Source organism: Carettochelys insculpta, chromosome 30 (assembly GCF_033958435.1).
Source record: "Carettochelys insculpta isolate YL-2023 chromosome 30, ASM3395843v1, whole genome shotgun sequence".
Lineage (NCBI taxonomy): Eukaryota > Metazoa > Chordata > Testudines > Carettochelyidae > Carettochelys > Carettochelys insculpta.
This window is the reverse complement of record NC_134166.1, coordinates 6,035,446-6,060,652: the sequence shown is the minus strand read 5'-3', so window position 1 is coordinate 6,060,652 and position 25,207 is coordinate 6,035,446. Positions and strand designations below refer to the sequence as shown.

Sequence of the window (25,207 nt, the reverse complement as noted above, 5' to 3'; positions counted from 1 at the left end):
CTTGATTTGGGCATGATGACTAGTCTCTCCATCTGTCAGCAAGTTTACTGTCAGTAAAATTAAAGGGGGGGGAGTGAAAATTGCCTGTCAGTAAAATCTGTTAAAAATAAATTTGTATGTCAGTAAAAAAAAAAAAAGGGAAAGAAAATGGCAAGATTCCCTAATGAGATTGTTATCTTCTCTTCTCTCCCAGCCCCCTCCTCTAGATTTTCCAACGGGAATAAGTAAAGACACTGATATCAGCAACAAAGTGTCAATCCCCTTCCTTCCTGCCAGAAGAAATTGACCAAGAAACACCTGGCAACCTGGTGGATTCCAGGTGTGTCAACCCAGCTAAGGGATGTTCTGTTTTGCTTCTTTCACAAACCAGAGGTAGGTGTCTGGTGCCTGCTGTTGATGGATTTTAATCACAGCTTCAGTAGTTCTATCCTTGGCCATTTAAATGCTGGCCTCTTAGTTTATTTTGGGAGTCCAGGAGTGCTTGGGCGGATAATTAATTGTGCCATCTGCAAGATGGAAAGTGGAAACAGCCCCCAGGAAAACTGAATGATGGCATTTCAGAGAAGGATGTGCTGGAGGTAGCGGGGGAGGAGGAGAGACCTGGTGTTGGCTGGAGAAAGTTTCAGGGAGTTTAAAAATAAAATTTCCTGTGAGTCTCCAGCTGAGATTCTGCCCAGATTCGACATTAGGAAGGCACGTGTAGAGGCAGCTCTTGCTGGGAAGTGCTGGCCTGGGAGATACATCTCCAGGGGACTCCTGATGTTCACAGGGTTTGTGTTATTCATTGTGTGACAGTCACACTCCATGGTCTTAACAGGCATCAGGGCCTCAGTACATAGACCCAGGATGGGGCAGTTCTACACCCCCACCATGCCTATGCGCAGCGCAGAGTTACAGGGGCACCTAATACTTCTGATGTATATGCGCAAAATCTCCCAATTGTATACAGAACGCATTCACTGACCTGACACAAACACACAATATACCCACCTTCAGCCCCTCTCCACACTCAGGCACACAACACCCCCACTGACACAACACATGTACAAACACATGAGCCACCACCCACAAGGCCCCTCCACATTCATGCACACAAAACATCCATCCACAACCACACACACAACCCTCTGCCCACATCAACAGTCCATACTCATACACACCACACCCCCGCTTGCAACACACACAGATGCACAACACCCCTCTACACTCATGCACACAACACACAACACTTTTGCCCATAACAGCCTTCCCCATACTCATGCATGCTTCACACTCACAACACACACGGACACGCAACTCTCCCATCTACAACAGCCCTCCAAACTCATGCACACAATGCTACCCTTCACACCACACACAGACACTCACCACCCCCACCACACACTAACACACAGAAACACACACACTCATCAAAGAAGCTCCATGCAAAGGCTCCTTTGTGTCAGCGAAGACTGGGTAACAGGATTCCGTGTCCGTTGCAATGGGAGTGGGGGGTGGTGCTACACAGGGTGCTGGCGGACAATCGATAATTTGGGGGTAAATTTGCGGTCAGTAGCTAGACGCTATGTGAAAGGTTGTTCTAGCACCAGGGAGCCAAAGCTAAGATCCTTAGCCCTTTCTGAGTCAGGGCTGAGAGAAGCAGCGGAGGGGAAATGCGTTCCATTCACAGCTGGGACAACTTGTCTAAAGTGTTAGTGACTTGACTAAGAGCAGCCTGAGAATTTCTGCTGGAGGTGGAGGAGAAACCAACTCTCATATTTACTGGGGCCCCAGTGGGGCTGGGTGTGTGGCATTTTTCCCATCTGGTGAGATATTTTTTTTTTAATTCCCAAATTCTTTTTCTTAAAAAAAAAAAAAGTCCAATTTGGGCGAACCAAAACCTTTCCACTTATAACTCTGGATTCTTTTCTCCACCTTTTTCTTTGCATAAACTCGGGTTCATTTCCAAACAAAAAGCCGGTATGAGCCAAAAGAGCTACACGTTTCCTTTCAAAAACATCAAAATGGGATCGTTGGATCATTCCCAAACACTTTTTTCCCCCAAGATTTTCATGCTGGAAAATTTGTCAAACTCGGATTTTTCACACAAATGGGTTTTGACAAATTTGCAGTGAAAAACATTTTGGGCCAGGTGTGGTCCTCTGGCACCAGCTATGCCCACATTAGGAAGCTTTCAGCAACAAAAGCATGTTAACACAATCCTTTTTGCTAAAAGCCAGCTTGCATGAATGCTCTTGAGTTGTTGGCACTTTCGCGACAAAATACTTCCACCCCCAGTGAGTGGATTTCACTGTGTCTCTGGGAGAGTGCTACCACTGACAAAGCAGCGTTCACACTTTCACTTGCCATGGCAAAGCTTTGTCATTTGTGGCAGGTTGTTAAGCACCCGAGAACAACAAAAGTTTTGTCCATCAAGGGCAAGTGCAGACACAATCTAAGAAAGTGAGTTTCCTAAAGAGTGCTCTCTCATGCGTCAGATTTTTGCCACAAGTCATCCTTTTGGATCCAGGGTGAAGGATACCGTCAGCCACTTGCTAGTGCTTTTCTTTTAGGGCCAGGGTTTCTTTTCGGGTCAGGATCCCATTTAGGGCCCTAAATAAGTGTGCAGGTTTTCACTTCTCCCAGACAGCTTTGACCATCTCAACCAAAGGGTATTAGCATGTTGCAATTCCCTGTAGCAGCACTGCTTCGGCTTTACAAAACCAACCACCCTCTGGTTTTACCCACCCAGAAATGGCTGGAACCAGAATCTGAGCACTGTGGACCTCAGGGTAGACCCAAATCTCAAACTACATGAGGATTGTACTGTCAATCTGGATTTGGACCTGGAACCAAGCATTGATCTTGATCCAGAGCCAAATAAAAATCTAGATTGAGGCGTGGATCCAGATAAAGTTCCAAACGAAGGCCTGGATCCAAGTCCAGATCTGGATCAAGGCTTGGATCCAGATAAAGATCCAGACTGAGACTTGGATCTGGATCAAGATTCCAGGCCTGTTGAACCTGCTGGCTTTCTGTGCCAGTAGCAAGACCTCTGCACTGTTCAGACACAGCTCCAGGATCCCTAGGGGTGGGGCTGTTGTTTACTTCTCCACCATACAGATGGGGCCCCAGGAGGATTTGGCTGTGCCTCTTCGAGGGGAAGATCTCCAAAAGCACATGCAGAATCCAGCCACCCAGTCACCTGTGGGGATCCCGCTTCTCCGCTACGGAAAATCTGCTTAAAGCAAAGCACCGAAATCCAGCCTGCAGCCCAGGCATAAGCACAGGCTGGCTTGGAGAGGTGCTGAGCTGCCACCTCCTGAAGTCCACAGGGTTTGGAAGTTCAGTGGTCTTTCCTCTTGGTGCTTGACTGAGGGTGTCGAGAGCCCCCTGGCTTGCCTGCCGACTCTCAAAAGTTCACCCTCAGTGACTTCCCAAGCTGCAGAGCCAGCCCAGGAGTTTTGACGGAGCTCGTCACTAGAGCACACGCTTCAGGAGCAGAATGCCGGCACTCTCGTGAGGAAGGAGGGCTGAGCAACCTGGGGTCAGATCATCCCTGTATGACCTTGGTCAACTCACTTAGCCACTCTGTGCCTCAGTTTCCCTATAATAACCCTGCCCAACTAGGGAGGAGGGGCTGTCAGAACAACTGCTTTAAAGATAAGGAGGTGTTCAGTTACCATGGTAACAGGGGCCAACATAAGGACCTGAGATAACTGAGTCCTGCTGCTCAGTCCACGGTGACAGCGTCCAGCATAAGCTAGTCTTTATCGCCAGGCATCATATCGGGATATAGCCCCAGAGAGAGAGACGTGAGCCAGGCAGCTACTCCACAGGGACCTCCAGCCCTTTATTAACACAGTTATAAACATAAAGGTGGTCACACTAAGGCACGGTGGCGCTGGTCCCCCTCCCCCACTATAGACCTGCTGAGATCGGGTTGCCAACTCTTCCAGGCCAGCCGGACTGCACTCCTTTAGTGCAAATAGCCTCTGGTCCATCCAGTTCAGGAGAGTCAGCAACCCTCACCACCCCAGTCTGGGGCCAGAGCTGCAGGCAGCTGCAGAGCCCTGGGCCAGCTGTTGGACCCCAGGCTTGGCTGGGCCGATGGGCTGGGGAGCCTGCAGAAGGGTGGGTTGGTGGTGTGACCCTAGGGGGGCAGCAGAGCCTGCAGCAGGGGGGGCAGAACTAACAGCAGGGCCAGTGGGACCTGGGGTGTGGCAGAGATCATGGCTGAGCCAGTGGGATCTGGCCTTGGGGATAGCAGAGCTTGTGGCAGGGCCAGTGGGATTCCAGGGAGGGCAGCAGAGCCTTCAGGACCCTGGGGGGGCAGTGGAGCCCCTGGCAGGACTGACAGAACCCCCAGGGGGCTGCATGGAGGCCAGAACCCAGGGCTGGTGGAGCTGGCCCCCAGGTGTGGGGAAGCTGGGTGTAAGCCTGGTGATACTGCAACACCCCCACCCCATATCCCTACTTGCAGCACCTACGCTAGGTCAGATCAAAGCTCCATCTAGCCCAGGATCCTGTCTTCCAACAGTGGCCAATGTCAGGTGCCCCGGGGGCAATAAACAGAACATGGAATCAACAAGTAGTCTATCCCGATGCCCATTCCCATCTTCTGACAAACAAAGGCTAGGGCCCCCATCCCTGCTAATAGTCAGTGAAGGGCCTCTATCCTCCATGAATTTCTCAAGCTCTTTTTTGGACCCTGTTAAAGTCTTGGCCTTCACAACATCCTCCAGCCAGGAGTTGCACAAGTGGCCTGTGTGTGGCTGGAGAAATGCTTTCTTTGGTTTGTTTTAAACCTGCTTCCTATATGTTTCCTTGGTTACCCTGAGTTCTTGTATCAGAGGGGTAGCCGAGCTAGTCTGTATCTTCAAAAACAAGAAGTCCTGTGGCACTTTCTAGACTAACAGATATTTTGGAGCACAAGCTTTCGTGGGCAAAGACCTGCTTCGCCAGATGTGCTTAGTTCTTGCGTGAGAGAAAGGAGTAAAGAACGCTTCTTTATTCACTTTCTCCACCCTAGTCCTGATTGCAATAGACCACTATCACAATCCCTCCTTTAGTCATTTCTTTTCCAAGCTGCAAAGTCCCAGTCTTATTAATCGCTCCTCATACAGCAGCAGTTCCATACATAGTGTCATTTTTGTTGTCCTTTTCTGAACCTTTTCCAATTCCAATATATCTTTTTTGAGATGCGGTGACCACATCATCTTTAGTGTTTTTGCATCCATTGCTCACTACCCACGTGTTACCTGCCCTGTGCTATAGCTGGGGATACTAAGGCACGGAAAGAGAATGGAGTTTGCTCAGCTTCCCCCACGGGCAGAGCTGTAACAAGAATCCAGTTCACCTGGTGGCCAGACCAGCAGGCCGCACTGCCTACTTTAAATAGTTGCGCTCTTCTGCGGCTGTCACAGGAGCAGGAACAACTGGCTCTAAAGTAAAACCCAGCCCGCTGAGGATTATCCAAGGTCGCCTCCTTGCTGGCAGCTAATTTACAATCCTGACATTAAAGAACCCGACAAAATCTGGCAACTGCGTGCCAGGCGGCTTGAAAGATTACATTAGAATTTATCGTCCCGTGCACGATGAAACCAGCCATATCAGCTCCCCCTTGGCTGAGTGTCCGGACGGAGCAAGACAGCGAAAGAAAAAGATGGACTCTCCCATTAGCCAAAAGAGCCAGGGCTGGAGAACGGAACCTGCGTCACCCCTGCTTTTGACTGGGATCAGGTTTAGGAGTGGCCTTGCACTGCAGAGGGCAGGGCTAAGAAGCAGCCTCTGGCCCTGCCAGGGAACCGGAGATAGCAGAGGGCTTAGAGACACGCACGCTAAATGGGCCCCTTCCATGGGCAGATCTGATGTGGCTACAAACTGCCTGTCAGGACACAGGCAAGCCTGTCTGATTCATCTCCTTGTTCCACAGGGTTGGGGAATCCCAGCCGGGGTGTTTTTAATCTATTATATATTTGAGAGAGTTTGTCTGTCTGATCAAGAACTCCTCCTAAACAGCAAGAGCTAGGACTGCCAAGTTCAGTATACAGCAGGGGTCAGCAACACTGGCATGGGTGCCAAGAATGGCACATGAGCCGATTTTCATCAGCACACAAGGCAGGAGCTCAGCCCCGCCGCTCCACCCCAACCGCAGCCGGGAGCTTGCTCAAAGCCAGGCTGCCTGTGGATTAACAAAAGACCAGCTAATGCTGCCACCCCCCCGCAAAACGGTAAAGCTCTGTATCTTCATTTATTTCTTAATGAAGTTGTTGAAAGTAGGACTATTAGTGACTTTAAAAAGTATCACCAGCACTCGGACCGTACATAAAGGTCAAAAGATCAAATTTCGGCACTCCATCTCGGAAAGGTGGCTATCTTCTGGTACACAGCTTATTGTTATCATCACTTAAAGCAATATAAGGGTTTGGTTGTGCCAGGAAAACAGGATGTGCCTGGAATGGGATTGCTTCTCCTAAAACCGAACCGAAAAGAGACAGACTCACCAAAGCAAGGACAGGCCTCAAAACAGACATAACTGAGCAAATGTTGAAAGAGATGGAACCGAGATGAGCCACAAAAATAGGATAAGCCTCAATAGGATTGCTTCTCAATAAACCTTACAGAAAAGAGATAAAATGGAGAGATTTGGAAGATGCTCTGTTTTGGCACAGCTACATTCATGCTTAAGGTTTGAAAACTAAAAGAAAATGGTTTCAGAAACCAGATTGGCTACAGCCCTTTTTTGTTAAAACCTAGTGAATGATAAGTGTTCATAGGGATGAATTAAAAAATGCACTTGGTGAAATTTCCATTTAAAAAAAATTACTAAAACAAATTAAACAGTCAAACTTTAACGATCCCTTTTTCAAAAATCTGAAATAAAAATTAACTTCATAAAAATTACACATTTTTTTAAAAACACAATCATTTCAATAAAGCATGTACATTTTCCGTTTATTTTTCCCAAATCCCCCAAATCTGAGTTAAGGTCCTGAGCGAAGCTGGGTCCATCTCCTGGTACAGAATAAAGCTGAGCTCAAGGGACTGTGCAGAAACCACCATGCCTGTCTCTCTCTGTGCCTGCCCTGCTCACATCCAGCTTTGCCTCTGACTGGTTTTGGTCAACACTGTGAGCAGAGGTAGTAGGACCCAGTGGGCAGCACACTGCACTGGGATTGAGCTTCTAGCTCTGCTGCTGATCTTCTAGATGACAATTACTTTGCCTCTCTGTGACTTGGCTTCCCTTGCCACAGTTTGTCTATTTATATGGCTCTTTAGGGCCAGGACTCTCTCTCCCTAGAGCCTGGTCCACACCTAAAACTTAGGCTGACAAAGTTACACCACTCACAGCAGTGGAAAAAAAAAATAATAGAAACATTGGTCAGGGAGGGACCTTGTGTGACCATCTAGTCCAGTCCTCTGGAGTGAGACAGAAGGAAGTATTATCAGGATAATCACCGACTGGCATTTGTCTAATCAGTTCCTAAAATCCCTCCAGTGACAGGGATTCCACAACCTCTCTAGGCAATTGTAACGGGCCCCACCCCCTTTCAAGTGCCCCTCTGTGGCACATAAGGTCTTTGCCTGGTCGTCTGGCACTTTCTTGGCTCCCTGAGTCGCTTCTCCTGGATGCTGCCTTGTCTGGCTGTCTTCAAGGTTCTGGGCTAGGATGTGACTAACCCTGTCCATGGTGCTGTTGGTTCTGTTTATTAGGCTTGTGGCCAGTCTGGCTACTGAACCTGGACCTTACCAGGTTGCACTCAGAGCTGTCCATAGTGCTGCTGGCCTGCCAGTCAGTATATACACCTGCCTGGGTCAAGCTCCTGTGACGAACTGCCAAGCCCTTGCCCAGCAAGCTTCTTTTATACCAGCTTGCTGGGTCCTGATTGGCTGCCATAGGGACAGCCACTCTATCCTACCTGGAGAAGTTCTTTTCTGCTCCTCTTGCTGGGATGTGGTGTGGCAAGGCCTCTGGCCTCCTGTAGGGGCCTTTGGGCCCTAGTCCACCCCATCACAGCAATATATTCCAGGGCTTACCTGCCCTGACCATGAGGAAGTTTTTCATAAATACCTACCTAACTCTCCCTTTCGGTCCTCAGTGGTGGAGCAGAACAATTTATCACCCTCTTCTTTACAATGATCTTTTACATACTTGTCAATTGTTGTCATGTGCCCTCTCCGCCTTCTCCACTCCACACTAAACAAGTCTAATTCTTTTTCAATCTTTCCTCAAAGACCATGTTTTCTAACCTTGTAATCTTTTCCTCTGGACTTTCTCCCAATTTGTCCACTTCTTTCTCAAACATGGTGCCCCGAACTGGAGACAATACACTCCCACTGAGGCCTTATCAAGGCTGAGTAGAGCGGAAGAAAATTACTTCTGGTGTCTTGCTTATCACACCCTTGCTAACACCTCCCTGTGCAAGGTAGTTATGTCAATCTATTCCCCAGGGGTGATACAGAGGTGCTGGCCGACCACCAACACAGGTGGGCGCAGAGCGGGAAGTAGTCCAGCCACAGCTGGGAGGAGCTGATGGCACAGCTGATACAACTGGGGGTGGAGCTGGGGGCAGTACAGCCACACAGCTGGGAGGAGTTGCTGGTACCATGTGCTGGCTACTGGCAGGGGTGGCACCGTGTTCTTCTACTTTGGCCACTGCGCTTCCCAGGAGTAGAGCCTTACAGATCAGCAGATACTGATTTCTCACTGTGGATATCCACATCCATGGACAGAAATTTTCAGAGATCTACAGAGGTGGCTTCTTGACACTAATGGAAAACCTCCTCCCATTGATGTAGGAAGAACCTACATTCTAGCACTCCAACGGCCCAACCTCAGTGCTGCTGCTGTAACATACATAGACCCAGTGCTCTGCCCATCTGGGCCTTGATCTCAATTCAGACCTGTACCATCAACACCAGTATTAACCATAACATTAGACTGAACCAACCAGGCCAAATCCATAAAGTGCAATTCTTCACCCAGGATCCAAAAGGCCCCAAAACTTTTCCTGAGGTTAGAAAAAGTGTGAAGTGGCTTGGAAATGTTTGTTTTCTAGCCTCATGTTTCTTCCTTGAAGCGGCTGGGACCCAGAAGAAGAAAATCTTGAAAGAATGGCTTGTCCTGCAGGATTCTCAGCTTGTTTTGCTAGATTCAAGAACAAGGATGCAAGGGGACAGTGGGGTTCAAAGAGGCAGGTGAGCCTCAACTGCTGATCCAAACTGAGCTGAAGAATTTGGCTCTTTAAGAAATCCCATTGGGGGGACATTTCTGTCTCCTGTTCCTGTGCTAGCTAAAAGTGATAAACAAGTTGAAAGGCTGCAGGAGAATTCCCCCAGGACCACTGGCAATGTAGAACTGCCATAAGTGGCATGATTCTTCTCCACTTGACAGCATTGGGAACGTGCTTGTGTGGGAGGGGCTGTGCCTGGCTAGAAGGGGCACCACACCATGCTGGGCTTGTTTTGGACCCACACAGAGCCACAAAGAAGCTGATGCAAGTTACAGCAGGCACATGGCTGCTCTAACTTTACACTGAAGGCTGTTTGCTGCTCAGAATCCACAGCTCTCCCTAGCCTGGCATTTCCATAAGAAAACAATACAGGATTGGTCCCTTTCTAGATTTGGCTTAGAGCTGGCTGACAAATGACTCTCATCTCCTTCCAAAATATTGAGATTTCAAAGTTTTATTTAAAAAGTTCCAAATTCAGGCAAAAAGCCAAATACTGGAAATTTGCATGAAATGAAATTTTGCAAAAGAATTTGTTTCGGGTCAGTCAAAACGTTGCCTTTTCGATGCATTTCCAATGTTTCCTTTGGACATTGAGCCTTCTAGCGGTGATGTCAATCGCAAAACAGAAAGTCGTTTGGAAATGAAAAAGCCGTGCTTCCTCTTCCCAGGACATTTTGGAAAGGGGATGTTTTCAAAAAGCTTCTTTTCTTCCAGGAATATGTGTCAACATTGAGGCGAAAACATAGAATCATAGAACACTAGAACTGGAAAGGACGTCAAGAGGTCACCAAGCCCAGTCCCCCACCCTCACAGCAGAACCAAGCGCCATCTAGAAGAGATCATCCCTGTTATGTACGTATTCAACCTATTCTTAAATATCTCCAATGGTGGAGAGGCTACAACCACCCAGGACAATTAATTCCAGTGCTTTACCTCTCTAACAGGAAATTTTTCACAGTGACCCTAATGTCCTTTCTAAATCAGCCTTGCTGCAATTTAAGGCCATTGCTTTTTGTCCTATTTTCAGAGGTTAAGGAGCATCATTTGTGTTCCTCCTCTTGTAACACCCTTTCAGATACCTGAAAGCTAAGAGGAAGACTTTGGCCAGGGTGGAGAAGATCTACTGAGGCTGAAGGACAACAACTGGGGTACTCCTGGAGTCAGCTAGAAGTTTCGTCCTAAGACAGAGTGAAATGGAGGAGACTTGTAGATGACCGATGCTCTGCTCAGAATACAAGGGTTTAAGTCAAGTAAGTCAATATCATGTCGCCTCTCAGCCTTCTCTTTCCCATACAAAACAAACCCCATTCTTTTAATCTTCTCTCAAAGGTCATATGTTCTAGACCTTTAATCACTTTAGTTACTCTTCTCTGGACCTTTTCCAAGTTCTCCACATCTTTCCTAAAAGATGGGGCCCAAAACTGGACAAACTACTCCAGCTGAGGCCTAATCAGTGCAGCGTAGAGCAGAGGAATTACTTCTCGTGTCTTGCTCATAACACTCCTGCTGGTGCAAACGTTAACAATGTTGGGTTCCTGTCAAAATGGAATTTTCCAGCATTCTCATGGAAAATTTGCAACTGGCTCTGTTTCGGGGGATGGAAGAGGAGGGTCTCATATTTATGACCTGCTGTTGTATTAGCTCTCGTAATGTGTGAGCGAAGGATTAGCCGGGGGAGGCGCTTCTCCATTAGCAGATTAGTGACTCCATAATGCAGTTTATAAATTACACCATGTCATGCCTTACATTAAGGCGGGGGTGGGGGAGGGCTGTGCCGCGAGAGGGTGACCTCTCCCAACTCCCCATTAACTCTGTTGTCTGACTGTTTCTGACATAAGATCATCTCTAGCAGAGGTGTTGTTAGCCAAGTGCCACCTACCAACTGGAAAGGAGCCCATTAAACTGGGCCTGGTTAAAGCCAATGCTAGAAGCCTGGCAGGAGGGTGATGTAGTGCTTAGAGGAAGGGATTCTGGGCTCTGTTTCCAATTTTGTGGGCAGTGTTCCCTCTAATTTTTTCCATCCATGGGTGGAATGAATGTTGTTATGTGCACCCAGGCCTGTGTGAATGTGCACCACCAACAGAAACATGTACTGCTGAGCAGCACCTGAATCTCTCATGGGCAGAGAATGCTGCTTGTGAGTCTGGTAGCTTAAAAGAGAGGAGTGGGAGGCAAAGGTTTGCGGGTTCTGCCCCTAGCTCTGGGAGGGGAGTGGGGTGCATTGGCTAGAGTAAGAGACGTGTTCCATTTTCAACTCTCAGATTAAAGGTGACTTCGGTGGTTAGAGGGGAAAATAGGCATCCCTAGGTTTTGTTCCTGCATCTGTGAGAGGAATGAGCTCTGACAGGTCAGGACAGCGCATCGCACCAGAAAATCCTGGCTTCCGCCTCAGTTTACCTATTTATAGGAAGAATACCCATTTATCCACCCGCCGCCATCTCACTGCAGAAGCTAGAAGCCTGAACATCTTCCTGTTGTAAAAGCAGCTGGCAAGGCAGAAACAGAAAGCACCAACCCTGAGGAAGCTTTTCCACAGAGCCAAAGCTCAGAAGACAGAAATAACTTGGTAGAAAGAAAGAAAGAAAGAAAAGGTGGCTGCCTCTTTGTAACATAATTTGTGGGGTTTTTGAATCTCCCCTGCAATAGGAACTAATTGCTGAACATATGCAGGGCTAAATGAAACTGTTCCCCCTTCAAAGTCCATCTGCTACATTTCTCGTGCAGGCACAGAATTCATCACCCTGAGGTTGTGGCCCTGCGATCATTGCCATGAAAACGGCTGATGCAGAACGAAGACGCTCTCCTGGTGACTCACGGTTGTCTGGTTGTGTGGTGGCAAAGAGGGGGAGTGAAAAAAGAGAGCAGGAGATGATGGGGCCATATGCTCCGCTCCAGCAGCGCTGTGCAACCCCTTGGTGGCGGCGCAGAGTGGTGACGGTGGTTCAGTAGGGGGCGCTCTTCCTTTGGAGGAAGAAGTTAGATGGCAGCACTGACTCTTGAAGGGCACATCAGAACACCCCACTGGAGGCTTGAAGGTCATTAAAGACCTCAGAGAACTTTTTGTCCAAGTTAGGGTTGTTAGCGCCAGGGTCCTGTCCAGTTCCAGCTCTTCTCATGGCTTGAATTCAACACCCTCGCAGTGGGATAGGGCCAGCTTCCTATTCCCATTTTATGGATGGGAAAATAGAGTCCGGCGGCTGTGGGAGGGCTGAAGATATAATCAACAGGTGCTGGTGCTGAATCCGTTTGACAGTTGCTGCAGGGAACCCAGCAGGACCCTGGAGGACCTGATCCACTTGGGAGATCCCATTCCCGGAGGTGCTGAGCTCTGAGTGAAGCTGGATGCTGAGCAGTGTCCCTGGTAAGCTGAGCACTCGGGCTTGAGACAGTTGCCACCCAGCTAATGAGCAGAGCGCCCACAGCCGGCAGCATGTCTTTCTACTGGCGATGCACATCTGCACATGCCTTGGCGCAGGCAGCAAAATTTATTCCACCCCTGGTGGGGAGGGGACTGGACAGCTGGGACCCAGCTGCCTCCGAGGCATAGGCAGTGAATTGGATGGACCTTGGTGCCTGTGCCTATGACTGTTCAAGAATGTGGGCTGGCTCCTCCCATGTTGGGGTTCATAGATTCAAAGCCGTCCCATCCATAGGCAGACTGAGCTAACTGTCCTGGGTCCTGTGCTACAGGGGGTCCCCACTCTTCGGAGGGACACAGACAGCCTGGGAGGTTAGTGGGGAACCTGGCACCAGCAGCAGGGAGCAACCTGGCTTCTGCTCACCCCATCCCCAAGCCCCAGCTGCCACGCCTCTTTCCAGCTTCCCTCAAGCGATGCTGGAAACTAGTGGAGCGGGTCAGGTTAGGTGCCAGCCTCCCCCACACTTTGCTGATCTCCCAGGTTGGTCTGGTCCCCATGTCCCCCTGGAGGGCAGAGCCTGGGGCACTTGCCCTGGTCCATCCTACCTACAGATGGGGCAGCTCTGCTTATACCTGCTCTGGGCACCCCCCAGAATTATACAAACCTGGCACCGGTGATCAGAGAGTAAGGAGACATCTCTCCCCTCCCTGCCCTGAGCAATTCAGCCCCAGCAGCAACTTCTTGGGCTGGAAAATCCAGTGGCTCAGTTCCCTGGATGCAATGAAACAAGGCAGGGACTGGGACCTGCTTCCTTTGCAAACTCCCATTTAAAGCGACAAGCCCACTGCAAAGCCAGCCCCTCTCCTGGCACATCTCCCACCCCCAGCCCAGGGACTGGGAGGAACTGGGCTCTGACCTGACTTTGACCTGGTGAAACCTCAGGGAGAGGTGACTGGGCCCCAGTTTTCTCCCCTGGAAGCTTTCATCACCCCTGTAAACCACCCCCTTTGGACACAACTCCATCCAGTTGCCTTGTGGGGTTGTAATCCAGTCCCCAGCTGACAGCTCCCACACCCAGGGGCTGCACCTCAACGCCATGCCCCGAACACATACCACTGTGATCCAGGCATAGATCCAAATCCCCAAGGGGAGTCAGGGTCTAGACAGACAAATGGGTCCTCTTCTCTCCCAGTGGGGTGAGGCAGGACAGGGCTGGCTTTAATGCGCGAGGCAGAACACCTCACACACACACAGCGCTCTGCTGCTGGATGTTACTTCAAGGCTGGAAATTATCAGAGCCCTTAATAACAAATACCGATGTGAGGGTGACCCAGCCTCAGGCTTCAGGGTGGGAGCTGCAGGCCTTGGGAGCAGAGGGCCAGGAAGAAATGAACCTTATTTTTTATTGTATTACAGTGGCACCTTGAAGCCCCACTCACACCCCACGCTGCAGTAAGCGCTGTTCGAACCCAGGACGAAAAAGCAGCTCCCAAGAACTTGCAATTTAAGTCCATTATTGTTCAGAGCCAGCTGAGATCAGATGCCTATTGCACTATGCAGACACAGAAGACCAGACAGTCCCTGCCCTGAAGCCTTTACAGCCTGTGTACATTTATCCACTGCATGTGGACTTGAACCTGGGAGCTCTGGAGCTCAGTGCAGGAGCCTCTGCAGTTGGAGCTGAAAGGCAGCTGGCTCCCGGCTGAGGCTGTAGAAAAGACTCAGTCTCAGTAAGTGATCTCAATAGCAATACGTGGCACAGCAAACCATGCCAAGGCCTGCGGCTTATGGAGACAAGAGAGACACAGGGAGCCCAGCTTGGGGACACATGGGGAAACTGAGGCACCGAGCAAGGGCCTGGTTTGCCTGAGGTCACACAGGGAGCCTGTGCCTAAGCCCAGACCAAGGTCTTTTGAGGGCCAAGCAAGTATCTGAGCCACCAGAGTATGCAGCCTCTCTCCAGAAGGGTGTGTGGGGCCTGTTATCCAATTCTGGAGCATCCACATGGGTCTGTCATTGGCGCCAAGTGGGCCGGGCTGCTCACTGGTGGCCTCTTGTCTTCCTTCAGCCCCTGATTACTTCATCCATCAGGCTGGCTGGCGTCACTGGCTGGCTGAGCCTTGGCAGGGAAGGTGTTAATAACCAGCCCCGGGCTGTCATGATCCGGTGGCTGAGAGTGGTGGTGATCGATGACCCCACCTTGACCTTCACTTTGTGCTGGATCAGAGAGAGCCAGAGGCCAAGGGGGCAGGGACACGCCCTGGAGCTGACAGCAGCCAGCAGTGGCCGAGCAAACCTGGTTAAAACCTGCACGTGGGACATGCAGAACCCCTGGGCTTCCCCAGCAGAGCCCAACTGTCCCGAGGCGCACAGCTGTGCGTAAGCACGATGGCCTCGCTGCAGTTGTGTGCACCCTGGTGTGTCTACACACATGGATCACTCCACGGGTACGTGACGCAGCTAATCACTAGCGCAGACCTTACGAAGGAGATCGGGCTCCGTAGCCCCATCCACACTTGGGGAAACTGAGGCAGGGAGGGGCAGTGGCTAATCTGCACCCTCCCAGCAGCAGAGCAGGGAGTCGAATCCAGCTCTTGTGAACTTACAGTCTAGCCCTGCAACCATTAGCTCACCCTGCTCAGATGACAAAGCCACGCATTTGGGCGTGACTCTAGCTCAGTGGTTTTCAACCGCTGTGCCGTGAGAACTGTCCAAGCGTGCCGTGAAATTTCAGCAGTTCCTCCTTGCAAATGGCTCCTGGCAGGGCCGCAGGGTGGAGGGGTCGCTTGACAAGCCCACACCGGCGGAGGCTCAAGGAGCAAGGATGCCTGAGTCCCAGCTGGTGCAGGGTTGGTCGCTCTCCCCAGGGAGGCTCTTTGAAATGCTGCTTCCTGGCTCAAACAGGCTGCCAGGGAACCGGCCCCCAACCCTGCTGTCGCCATGGGGGAGGCAGGGGGCCTATTGGAGCTGGGACGTGGTATAAATGCTCATGCCTCCTCCCTGGCCCCCCGGTGTAAAAAGTGAGTGGGCTGTGGGATTGGTTGTCTCATTGACGCATGCTGAGTTACTGTAAAGATTGGGAACCACTGCTGTAGCTAGGCATAGGGCTACATGGCCTGGTGCACACCTGGGCTCATTAGGGGCACTCGGAGCTGCCAGCTTCCCCTCCCCATCTCTTCATGTTGCACATTGATCCTCATCCCAGGGGACAGGGTCACATAAGGGCAGAGCCGGGAATCAAACCTCAAGACCACCCTGTCACTGGCTAGTTCTTGTTTGTATAACAGCAGTTCCCTACTGGCCTTAATTGAGCTTAAGGGCCCACAGCACCAGGTGCTGTACAAAGTCATAGTGAAAGAACTCATGGGCTGAGCAGAGAAGGGAGGGGAAGGGAAACAGGCCAAGAGAAAGGGAGGAACTTGGCCATAGTCACATGGCCCAAGTGTCATTGTGACACAAGGTTTGGTCTATGCCCCAGACAGTGACCTACTGGGATCTTTCCAGCCCCAGCACAATGTGCTCAGGATTATTCAGTGGCACAGGTACCTTTGCAAACCCAAGGAGCTGTTTTGTTAGTCACCAGGTTAGCGTCCAGGTGAAGCCACAGTCCACCCTGGCCATAAACCAGCCCACCTGTGACAGACCCTTTCTTTCCCCCTTGTCTGGGATTTTCTACTCTGAGGTGTGGCTGCTTCGGTGTCGCCCCACTTTGCTGGCTGCTCTAGTGATTCAGGGTTAGTTTCAGGCAGGTGTTCAATGAGCCAGTTCATTCCACCCAGGGGACTCCCGCAGCGCATTTCTGTGGTTGTCTTTACAATGCAAAGTGCACTGGCAAACTGAGGCACGCATAAGTTTTCATACCAATGTGACAGCAAATTCCCACTTTTTCCCCTGGGGCTGGGACAAGAACACAGGTGTCCTGACCAGCGTTGCCTCTCCTTTTGCCATCTGGGGCAAAATAAATTTTGTTGCTTGCACTGAGGCGTGTGCAGATGTGCACCACCAACAGAAACACATGGTGCCAGCTGTGGGTACTCTGCTGGGTAGCACATGAATCTCTCCTGGGCAGCTGCCAAAGTGCTTCTGACTGTCTGCAGCACATGCCACCTACCTAGTCATGGGCAATGATCTATTTCCTGATTCTGCAACATGGATCCTTGGAAAAAACTTCAAAAGGGGATTTAGAGCAGTGGTTTCCAACCTGGGAGCTGTGGACCCCAGGGGGTCTACAAGGGTATTGCAGGGGGACTGGGGGAAAAAAAATAAAAGATAGATCAAAACGATCAGAGAAAATAAGTTTTAAATAAATTGCAAAGTTACAATCAACTATTATTTTTAAATGAAATCTCTTCCCGTCGTGTTAATTGCTCTCCAAAAAGCTATGCTTTGGTTTCCCTTCTCATTCAATGTAGTGTACAGCAGCTACCATTGGCTTTGATGGGCATCTGTGAACAGTTTAGGGAGGGTAGCTGGGGGCCTGTGAGCACTTTTGGGTGCTGACTGGGGGTCCTCACTAGTGAACAGGTGGGGAACCATTGCTTTAGGGCCTCGAACGGCTAGAGCCAGGGGGAGGGAGAGACGAGGCTGGAGGAGGGGGAAGCAGGAAGTAGGATGATCTACCCTGAACTCCCTCGGAAAGGTGAGCTTGTTCATTATCCCTGGAGCAGCAACTCGGCATTATTTATTCACATCTGACTAGCTGTTGTCTTGCAGCTATAAATTATCGCCAGCATAAAAAACACTCGAAGAGCTAATGCGACGACTACAAATTAGCAGCCAATTTTTGCGATCGGCTGCACCATCGGCGGCGTTCTTCAAACTGCCATTCTGTCTGGCATAATTGTATAGTAGGTATTTCCATTCACGCCGCGAGAACCGCCTCCTGAAAATATGAAGACTTTGTAAAATCTAATTGACAAGGAGAATAATAAGAGTTCAATGCCAAGAAAGTCGAGAGGGGAGAAATAGATCGAGGATTCTCCAGTGGGGGAGATGGCAGGACAAAGGGAACAATCACCCACCAACATTTTGCCACATAAAGTACAATAAGGCTGAACTTCAGTTGAATACAGAAAAGGACCAGAGAGAGAGTGAGAGGGAGCGAGGATAGATTGACGGGGAAGGTAAAGCGTGGGAGAGAGAGAGAGCGAGCACAGGGCAGGCACAGGAAGGACTGAAAGGAAAGCACAAGGCCGTTTCGAATGCTCTTCAGAGTCTCAGGAGCAGGGTCGGGTGAGAACCGGAGTTCTCCTTTTGTGAATTTCAGAATTGGTTTGCATTCCGACTGTTCCGTCAAACTGCTGCAGCGGATGAAAATGTATAAGCTACGTACTGGGGAAACCAGCCCAGTAAGACAGGGAGATATTAGCCTAGGAAATGGCGGCCAGCAGAGAATGAGAAGAAACATGAATGTCTGGGGCATTTAAAATGACACTGGAGAGCTCTAGTGTAGACAGCAATCCTCTGCAGGCTGCGGGGATGGGCTTACAGCAGGAGTGAGCAAACTTTTTACATTGGGCTCCACTTTTCATCCCTGCAATTGGCAGCCCCTGCCCCCGCCCCAACTCACCTAACGTCACCCAAACCGATGAAAATTTCTGTCATATGAAAAAAAAACAAAAAACAAAAACCCCAAAAAAACCTTTTGTCACGTAAGAAAAGTCTGTAGAATGTGAAAACTTTACTAGTTTACTAAATGTGAATACACAGACATAAAAAAGTAAGATAGTTCAAAGATTTTAATGAGATGGATGAGCCTAAGACCCGGCAGCAATCGTGCTGCACTCTCCCCCTTATGAAATTTCATGCTTCCCCCTCGGGGTTTCACCCCCACTTCGTGCATGTCTGGCTTCCAGCAAAGCCAGGCATCAAAACCTGTGTTCCTGGGTGGCGGGTGGGGGCTGCACGGTGCCTCACCACTAGGCTGCCCTTCCCCTACTGCACAGACAGCTTGGTATTAACTATTTATACCACGGGAACAACTGCGCCCCCCATGCTCCATGAGCCAGACCCTCAGCCAACACAATTTGGAGGCAGCTCCACTGGCTTCAAAGAGGCCACGCCAATTTACACCAGCCAGCCTGAAAAGGCAGCAAAGTTCAGCTATCTCCCCAGCAGCCTTCCGTCTAACTTTGTCAACCCATGTGCATAATAAATTTTGTTGTGTGCGCCAAGGCACATGCGGATATGCACCACCATAGAAAACACATGCCGGTGGCTGTGGGCATGCTGCTGATCAGTGAGGCGGCACCTGAATTTCTCTTGGGTGGCCACCCAAGCTCTCAGTGTACAGGGAACGCTGCTCCCTGGCCCAACCTGACCAGCTTCTGCCCCTCTGGGATCTCACAGCCGTTTATATCCCAGCTCCTGATCTGAAAAGATGCCTGAGTTCTGCAAAGCTGGACAAATGGAGCTGAGGCAGAAGAAATACTGAGTTAGGAAAAAGAAAACCACACAGCTCCTCCCCCCTGCATCCAGCAGCTCCGTTTCTCCTTTGGATTTGTAATAAGCTTAATTCCCTGTTGAGTCAACAATATGCTTCAGTGACTCAGCCCTTCCCTTCCTGCTCAGAGGTCTCCTGTCTGGGGGCTGGACACTGTCGAAGTCCCCATGGGACAGGAAAGCCCTGTCCCTTTTGTTTATGATTTCCACGAGTAAATCTCTTCTTTGCTTCCGCATCCGACATCTTCGCCCACCCCCTGCAGAGGGAGAGCCAGGGGTCAACGTGCAGGTGCACCAGGGAACTGAGCATCAAAGGCCCTGCTGAAATCAGCAATGTCCAGGGGCTGAGGAGGGGAGGACATACAGCAGGGCTGTGAGGTGACATGAAAGGGTGGGTAATGCTCAGCTCTTAGGAGGGGAGGGCCAGTGTTCCCTCTAGTTTTATGCATCCATGAGTAGAATAAATTTTGTTACACGCACCAATGCATATGTGGATGTGCACCACTTCTAGAAACACATGATGTGGGTGGCTGTGGGCCCTCTGTGAATGATCTGGGCTGCACATGAATCTCTCCTCCAGGCACTCTGCTTACAGAGCAGGGACCCTCCAGCTGTGACTGAACGTTAGGGGCTGCCTTAAAAGTAGCCTGCAGACACTGAAACTTCTCAGGTGGTATTCCCGGCTCTGCCACTGGCTCCTCTCATGTCCTAGGGCATGTCAGTTTATAACTTATTGCCATATATGTCAGGATAGCAGCCAGGAGTTTTGCCCCAGGATCTCAAGTGTGGGTGTGTTATATTAAGACAGAGCACAAGGGTCCACCCCCAGGAGCTTGCAGATGTAAACTCAAAGGCTATGCGAACCTGCTTCCCTAGGCTGGGAAGGATTCGATATATTTATCAATCGATATCAGTGAATGTCAATTTCACTGTACACCCCCCAAGATAAAAATCTCACTGTGGATAATAGATGCTTACAGATCTGCAAAGGAACAAAAATAGTGCTTGAAAATGTCGGCGAGCCTGTTAAATGTGTGTCTTCTGGTACCTTCAGAATTTCCTGCAGCTGTGAAAATGTAATCGATAAAAAGTTGGGGATGGTGGGGAGAGGGACAGTTAGCAATGCTGCAAGACTGTGACAGTGAAAATGGATACAAATCGAGAAGAAGGCTTGAAAATAAATATCTGTTATCGGTTGGAATCGGAGTCCCCTCTAAGCTGAGCACGTGGGCGGCCACTCAGGAGAGATTCAGGTACCACCCAGCTGATTAACAGAGCACCCACAGCCACTGACAGCAGGCAGAATGTGTTTCTGTTGGTGGCGCACACCTGCATATACCTTGGTGCGCATAACAAAATTTATTCCATTTATGGATGGAAAAAAATTAGAGGGAACGCTGTCTGGAATGATCAAACAAATCAAATTCTGCCAAACCTTTAGCTAGTTGATTTCATACAAGACATAGTGCTTTGAAATCTCAGAGGCAGCAGGCAGCTCAAGGAGACAGAGGGACTAAGGGGCCAGAAGTGGAATTTTCAGTCCAGTCATGGGTCCAGCTGTCTCCTGGTGAGTCTCCAAAAGCCATTCATCTTCTGGAGAAAAAAAAAAAAAAAAAAACCCACAGCGCTAACTTCCAAACCCCTTCCATTCCCGTAAGTGGCCATTAATTCATGTCGGATGGGTGCAGGATTACAGTGCATGGAAATCAAATGACTTCATTGTGATTAAAGTTTATGGCCACGGGGAGCCTCGGAATGAATAATCATTTGCCACTTAGCAGAAAGTGGTGCTGAGATTTCAGCCCGTTTGCTCCTGTCTCGGCAGAGCTTCCTCTTGACTCCGAGAAGGGGCCTGGTCCTGCCTCCCTCCTTTCCAGGAGCTGCTCCACCAGTTTGAGTGAACCCCTGATCACTCCCAGCGCAGAAGGGGCCTGAGCTTTTGTTGGGCTCTTGAACCACATAGGTGAGGGTCAGTCAGAGAAAGGGAGGGATCACAACTCCCAGTAGAGAGGCAGCCACCTCTGGGGAACTCGGCAGCCATTTATATGTGCCGTATAAGACAGAACATGAACTACAGCCCCAGACACCACCCCAGGGATTTTGATGAAGGCAGAGGGGGGTGCCCAGGTGAGCACGTACGTGGGCTCCTACAGGCCTGCCAGCGCAGGGACGAGATGGCTTTGGTGTTTGTAATGTGGCCTTGTGGTGTCCAGCCCTGGACAGACCCCAAACCTGCTCCGGAGCAAAACCAAAGGAAGTGGCAAGCAGGGATTGGCCAAGGCCCCCTGGCTGGGCCTGGCTCGCTCCACTAATAGAACCTGCTGACCTGCTCTGGGTCAGACATCGAGTCTCCTGGGTGACCGGGTGACCCGAGGATCACCTTGGAATTCGCTGCTTTGACTTGATCCACCCAACATCCCCCACGGGCCTGTCCTCCGCCACCCTCCGCCCCTACCATTGACATGTCCTTTGTCCCCATGACAGCAAACGTCCTCTGAGCACCGTCTGGCCCTTGCCCCCTTCCCCTGACAGTCCCTGTTGTGGGGGCTTATTTTGCTGTGGCGGGAGCTGACAGCAGCAAGAAAAGGACGTGGGATGCCAGGGATCCTGTCACATGCCGAAGAGTCTCACGGCAGCAGCTGGTTCCCCAGAGCTCTGAGCTGGAGCAGCAGAGATAAGGGAGGGTCACAATCAATGTTCCCTCTAATTTTTTCCATCCATGGGCAGAAAAAATGTTTGTTATGGGCACCAAGGTGTGTGTGGATGAGGACCACCGATGGAAACACAGGCTGCCGGCTGCAGGAGCTCTGCTCCTCAGCTGGGCAGCACCTGAATCTCTCCTGCGCGGCCCCCCGAGTGCTCATCTTACAGGGAACACTAGCTGTGCACGGCTGAAGACAATCTGTATCGACGAATGGGGTCGGGGTGGTAAATGGCCAAGTAGTTCAGGGGCTGGGAGTCCAAGCTTCCTAGCTCTTAGAGGGAGTGGTTACCTAGTGGTTAGAGTGGGGGACTGGGAGTCAGGATGCCTTGGTTCTATTCCTGCCTCTGCCACTAACTGGTGAGCATCCCTGGGCATGTCATGTCCACCCCGTGTCTCAGTTTTCCCATCTGTAAAATGGGGGGTGGAGTTTGATAGCGCGCTATCAGGAGCATAGGGAACAGGCAAAATGGTTTGGGGCTCCAGACCTTGATTTAGGTGCAAGGTGGGGGGGCCAGAAGGAGACCTTTGTGTAGCCATCCACCTCATCTGCTAAATAGATGCACAAAGGAGGCTAAATGCTTTGCGGCCATTGCTTTCTTAATGCATTCTTTAGGGACAGCGCACGACAGTCCATATTCAGGCCTCTTCCTCTCCATGCTGGGCCACGGCAGCCTCCTCCTCATCTTCCTCACCCCTGGCCTCCTCTTCCTCCCTCTGGCTCTGGCTGACGTTGGAGAAGACCGAGCCCCAGGCCTCCTCCAGCCCTCTCTGTCGTGCCTCATACTGCTCCTTCTCTGCCAGCGGGTTGTCCTCCAGCCAGGAGGTGGTCTCCTCACACATCTCCAGCACCCTCTTCTTGGCCTGAACGTCAAGGGCCCGGATGCCCTCCGCAGCTCTCTTCAGGTGGAGAGCACACGACTCCAAGGAGTTCATGGCTTCAATTTTCTCCTGCTGTGCCCCATCTTGTGCCCTGTGCTCCTCAGCCTCCCTCACCATCCTCTCCACCTCCTCCCTGTTCAGCCGCCCCCTGGTGTCGGTGATGGTGAGCTGGCTGGTATTGCCCGTGTCCTTGTCCCTAGCAGATACGGTCAGGATGTTGTTGGAGTCAATGGAGAAGCTGACCTCAATGATGGGCTCGCCGCGCGGTGCCCGAGGGAGGCCGCTCAGGGTGAAGGTGCCCAGGAGGTGGTTATTTTTGCTCATGGGTCTCTCCCCTTCATAGACCTCGAACACAACCGTATCTTGGTCATCTTCCGCTGTGGTGAATTCCATAGTTTCCTTGGTCGGGACAGCAGAATTGCGTTTGACCACAGTGGCCATTACTCCTCCCACCGTGTCAATCCCCAGGGACAGTGGAGTCACATCCAGCAAGAGCATGTTCTGCAGACCCTGGGATCTGTTGCCTGTCAAGATGGCCGCCTGCACGGCCGCCCCATAAGCCACAGCCTCATCTGGGTTGATGTTCTTGCTCAGCTCCTGCCCGTTGAAGAACTCCCGCAGCAGTGCCTGGACTTTGGGGATGCGCGTGGAGCCTCCCACCAACACAATATCATGGATCTGGTCCTTGTTTATGTTGGCATCCCTCAGCGCCTTCCCTAAGGGCTTCAAGGTGGCTTGGAAGAGGTCAGAGCACAGGTCCTCAAAGCGGGCCCGGGAGATGGAGGTGTAGAAATCTACCCTCTTGTACAGAGCATCGATGGAGATGGAGGCAATGGTGATGGAGGAGAGCGTGCGCTTGGCTCTCTCGCAGGCCACCCTTAACCTCTGCATGGCTTTCTTGTCCTGGCTGAGGTCCTCCTTGTGTTTCCGCCTGAATTCCCGCACCAAGTGATCCACCAGCCGGCTGTCAAAATCCTCCCCACCCAGGTGGGTATCCCCAGCCGTGGCCTTCACCTCAAAGATGCCATCATCCACCCTGAGGATGGACACGTCAAAGGTGCCACCACCCAGGTCGAAGATGAGGATGTTGTGCTTCCGTTCCCCTTCACTGCTGGCCTCCAGGCCGTAGGCAATGGCTGCCGCTGTGGGCTCATTCAGAATCTTCAGGACGTGGAGGCCAGCGATCGTCCCAGCATCGATGGTAGCCTGGCGCTGGGCTTCGTTGAAGTAGGCTGGCACCGTGATGACAGCCTGGGTGACAGGGCAGCCAAGGTAGGCCTCAGCTGTCTGCTTCATCTTGGCGAGCACCATGGCAGAGATCTCCTCAGGGTAGAAGGTCCTCTCCTTCCCCTTGAAGGATACCTGCACCTTGAGCTTTCCATTATCCCTCACCACCCGAAATGGCCAGTGCCTCATGTCCAGCTGAACCATGGGGTCTTCCAACGTCCGGCCCATCAGCCGCTTGGCATCAAAGATGGTGTTCTGGGGGTTGAGGGCCGCCTGGCTCTTGGCCGGGTCCCCCACCAGGCGCTCCGTGCCAGTGAAAGCCACGTAGCTGGGCGTGGTCCGATTGCCTTGGTCATTAGCAATGATCTCCACCTTGCTGTGCTGGCACACAGCCACGCAGGAGTAGGTGGTGCCTAGGTCTATCCCCACAGCTGGACCCTTGGCCTTACGCATGGTCGGGGGTGAGGTGGCAGGGCAAAAAGAGGTCTTCTCCTGGGGCTGCTCCGATGAGTTGTTTCCTGCCCCTTGCCCCCGACCTCAAGGGATCGAACAATTAACTGCCATGGGGCTTCTTCTCCTGGGCAACCTATTGTCTGCCCCCAGCTGGCTGGTAGGCGCTTCCCACCACAGCCCCTAAAGGGACCTGACTGCCCTTACCTCGATGCATGTCACAATAGGATCAAGCCACCAGCCTGCTGCTGCACCCCCATCTCCATGATCAGCGGCCCAGTGTGGCTTGTAGCCCATCGGGTGTTACAGGCAGCCCTGGAATTTACCATTCCCACTACCCCTAAGGCGTGACTGCTGGGAGAAGGCGGCGCGATGGGCGTGAAAGGAAGAGCAGTGCTTCGGACTGAGTTATCAAAGGAAACATGGACCAAAAAGAGGAGACCTTGGATCAGATGAGATACAGGCTTGGCAGAGTCTGAGGCTGTTATTTGGTCATGTCGACCAATGGTGATTTTATTTTTTATATATGGCTATGTATTAATTATTATTATTACTGCTGCGTTCATCTGCCTCTGCCAGCCCCGGCCCCTCCCCCAGCCAACATAGGTCCTAGCCCAGCTCCCCCAATGAAGACCCGCCCCTCCCACACTCTGCCAGCCCCCATGCCTTCCCCAGGTGGCATAAGGCCTAGCCCAGCCCCTCCCCCCCCGCCCCGCCAGAGCCCCGCCTTGTGACAGCCCCTCCCTCACCCAGCTTGGGGCCTGGTCTAGCCCCACCCCCAATGGACAACACCCCCCCGCACCATGCCAGCCACAGGCCCTCCCCCGGACAGCAAGGGGCCTGGCCCATAAACTTTGGCTTACCAGTTTCTCTCCACAACTTCCTTCCAGCCCAACTTTCAACAGGTCCGATAGTGTATATCTCTACACATG

General features: G+C 51.2%; 1 protein-coding gene and 1 long non-coding RNA gene across 2 annotated transcripts; one reads left to right on the top strand and one right to left on the bottom strand.

Annotated features, from left to right (window-relative positions):
- Positions 1-241: 241 nt before the first annotated feature.
- LOC142003924 (uncharacterized) lies at positions 242-10,384 on the top strand. The gene is made up of 3 exons (XR_012642901.1): positions 242-372; positions 9,930-10,067; positions 10,291-10,384. It is a non-coding gene; the product is annotated as an uncharacterized LOC142003924 (long non-coding RNA).
- An 11,971-nt stretch (positions 10,385-22,355) lies between these two features.
- LOC142004010 (heat shock 70 kDa protein 1A-like) lies at positions 22,356-24,278 on the bottom strand. The gene has a single exon (XM_074981430.1). It carries the CDS (start codon positions 24,276-24,278, stop codon positions 22,356-22,358), a length of 1,923 nt encoding a protein of 640 aa, XP_074837531.1.
- Between the last annotated feature and the right edge of the window lie 929 nt (positions 24,279-25,207).

Coding starts and splice junctions, on each gene's coding strand:
- LOC142004010 (XM_074981430.1), bottom strand. CDS start 24,278: ATGCGTAAGGCCAAGGGTCCAGCTGTGGGGATAGACCTAGGCACCACC.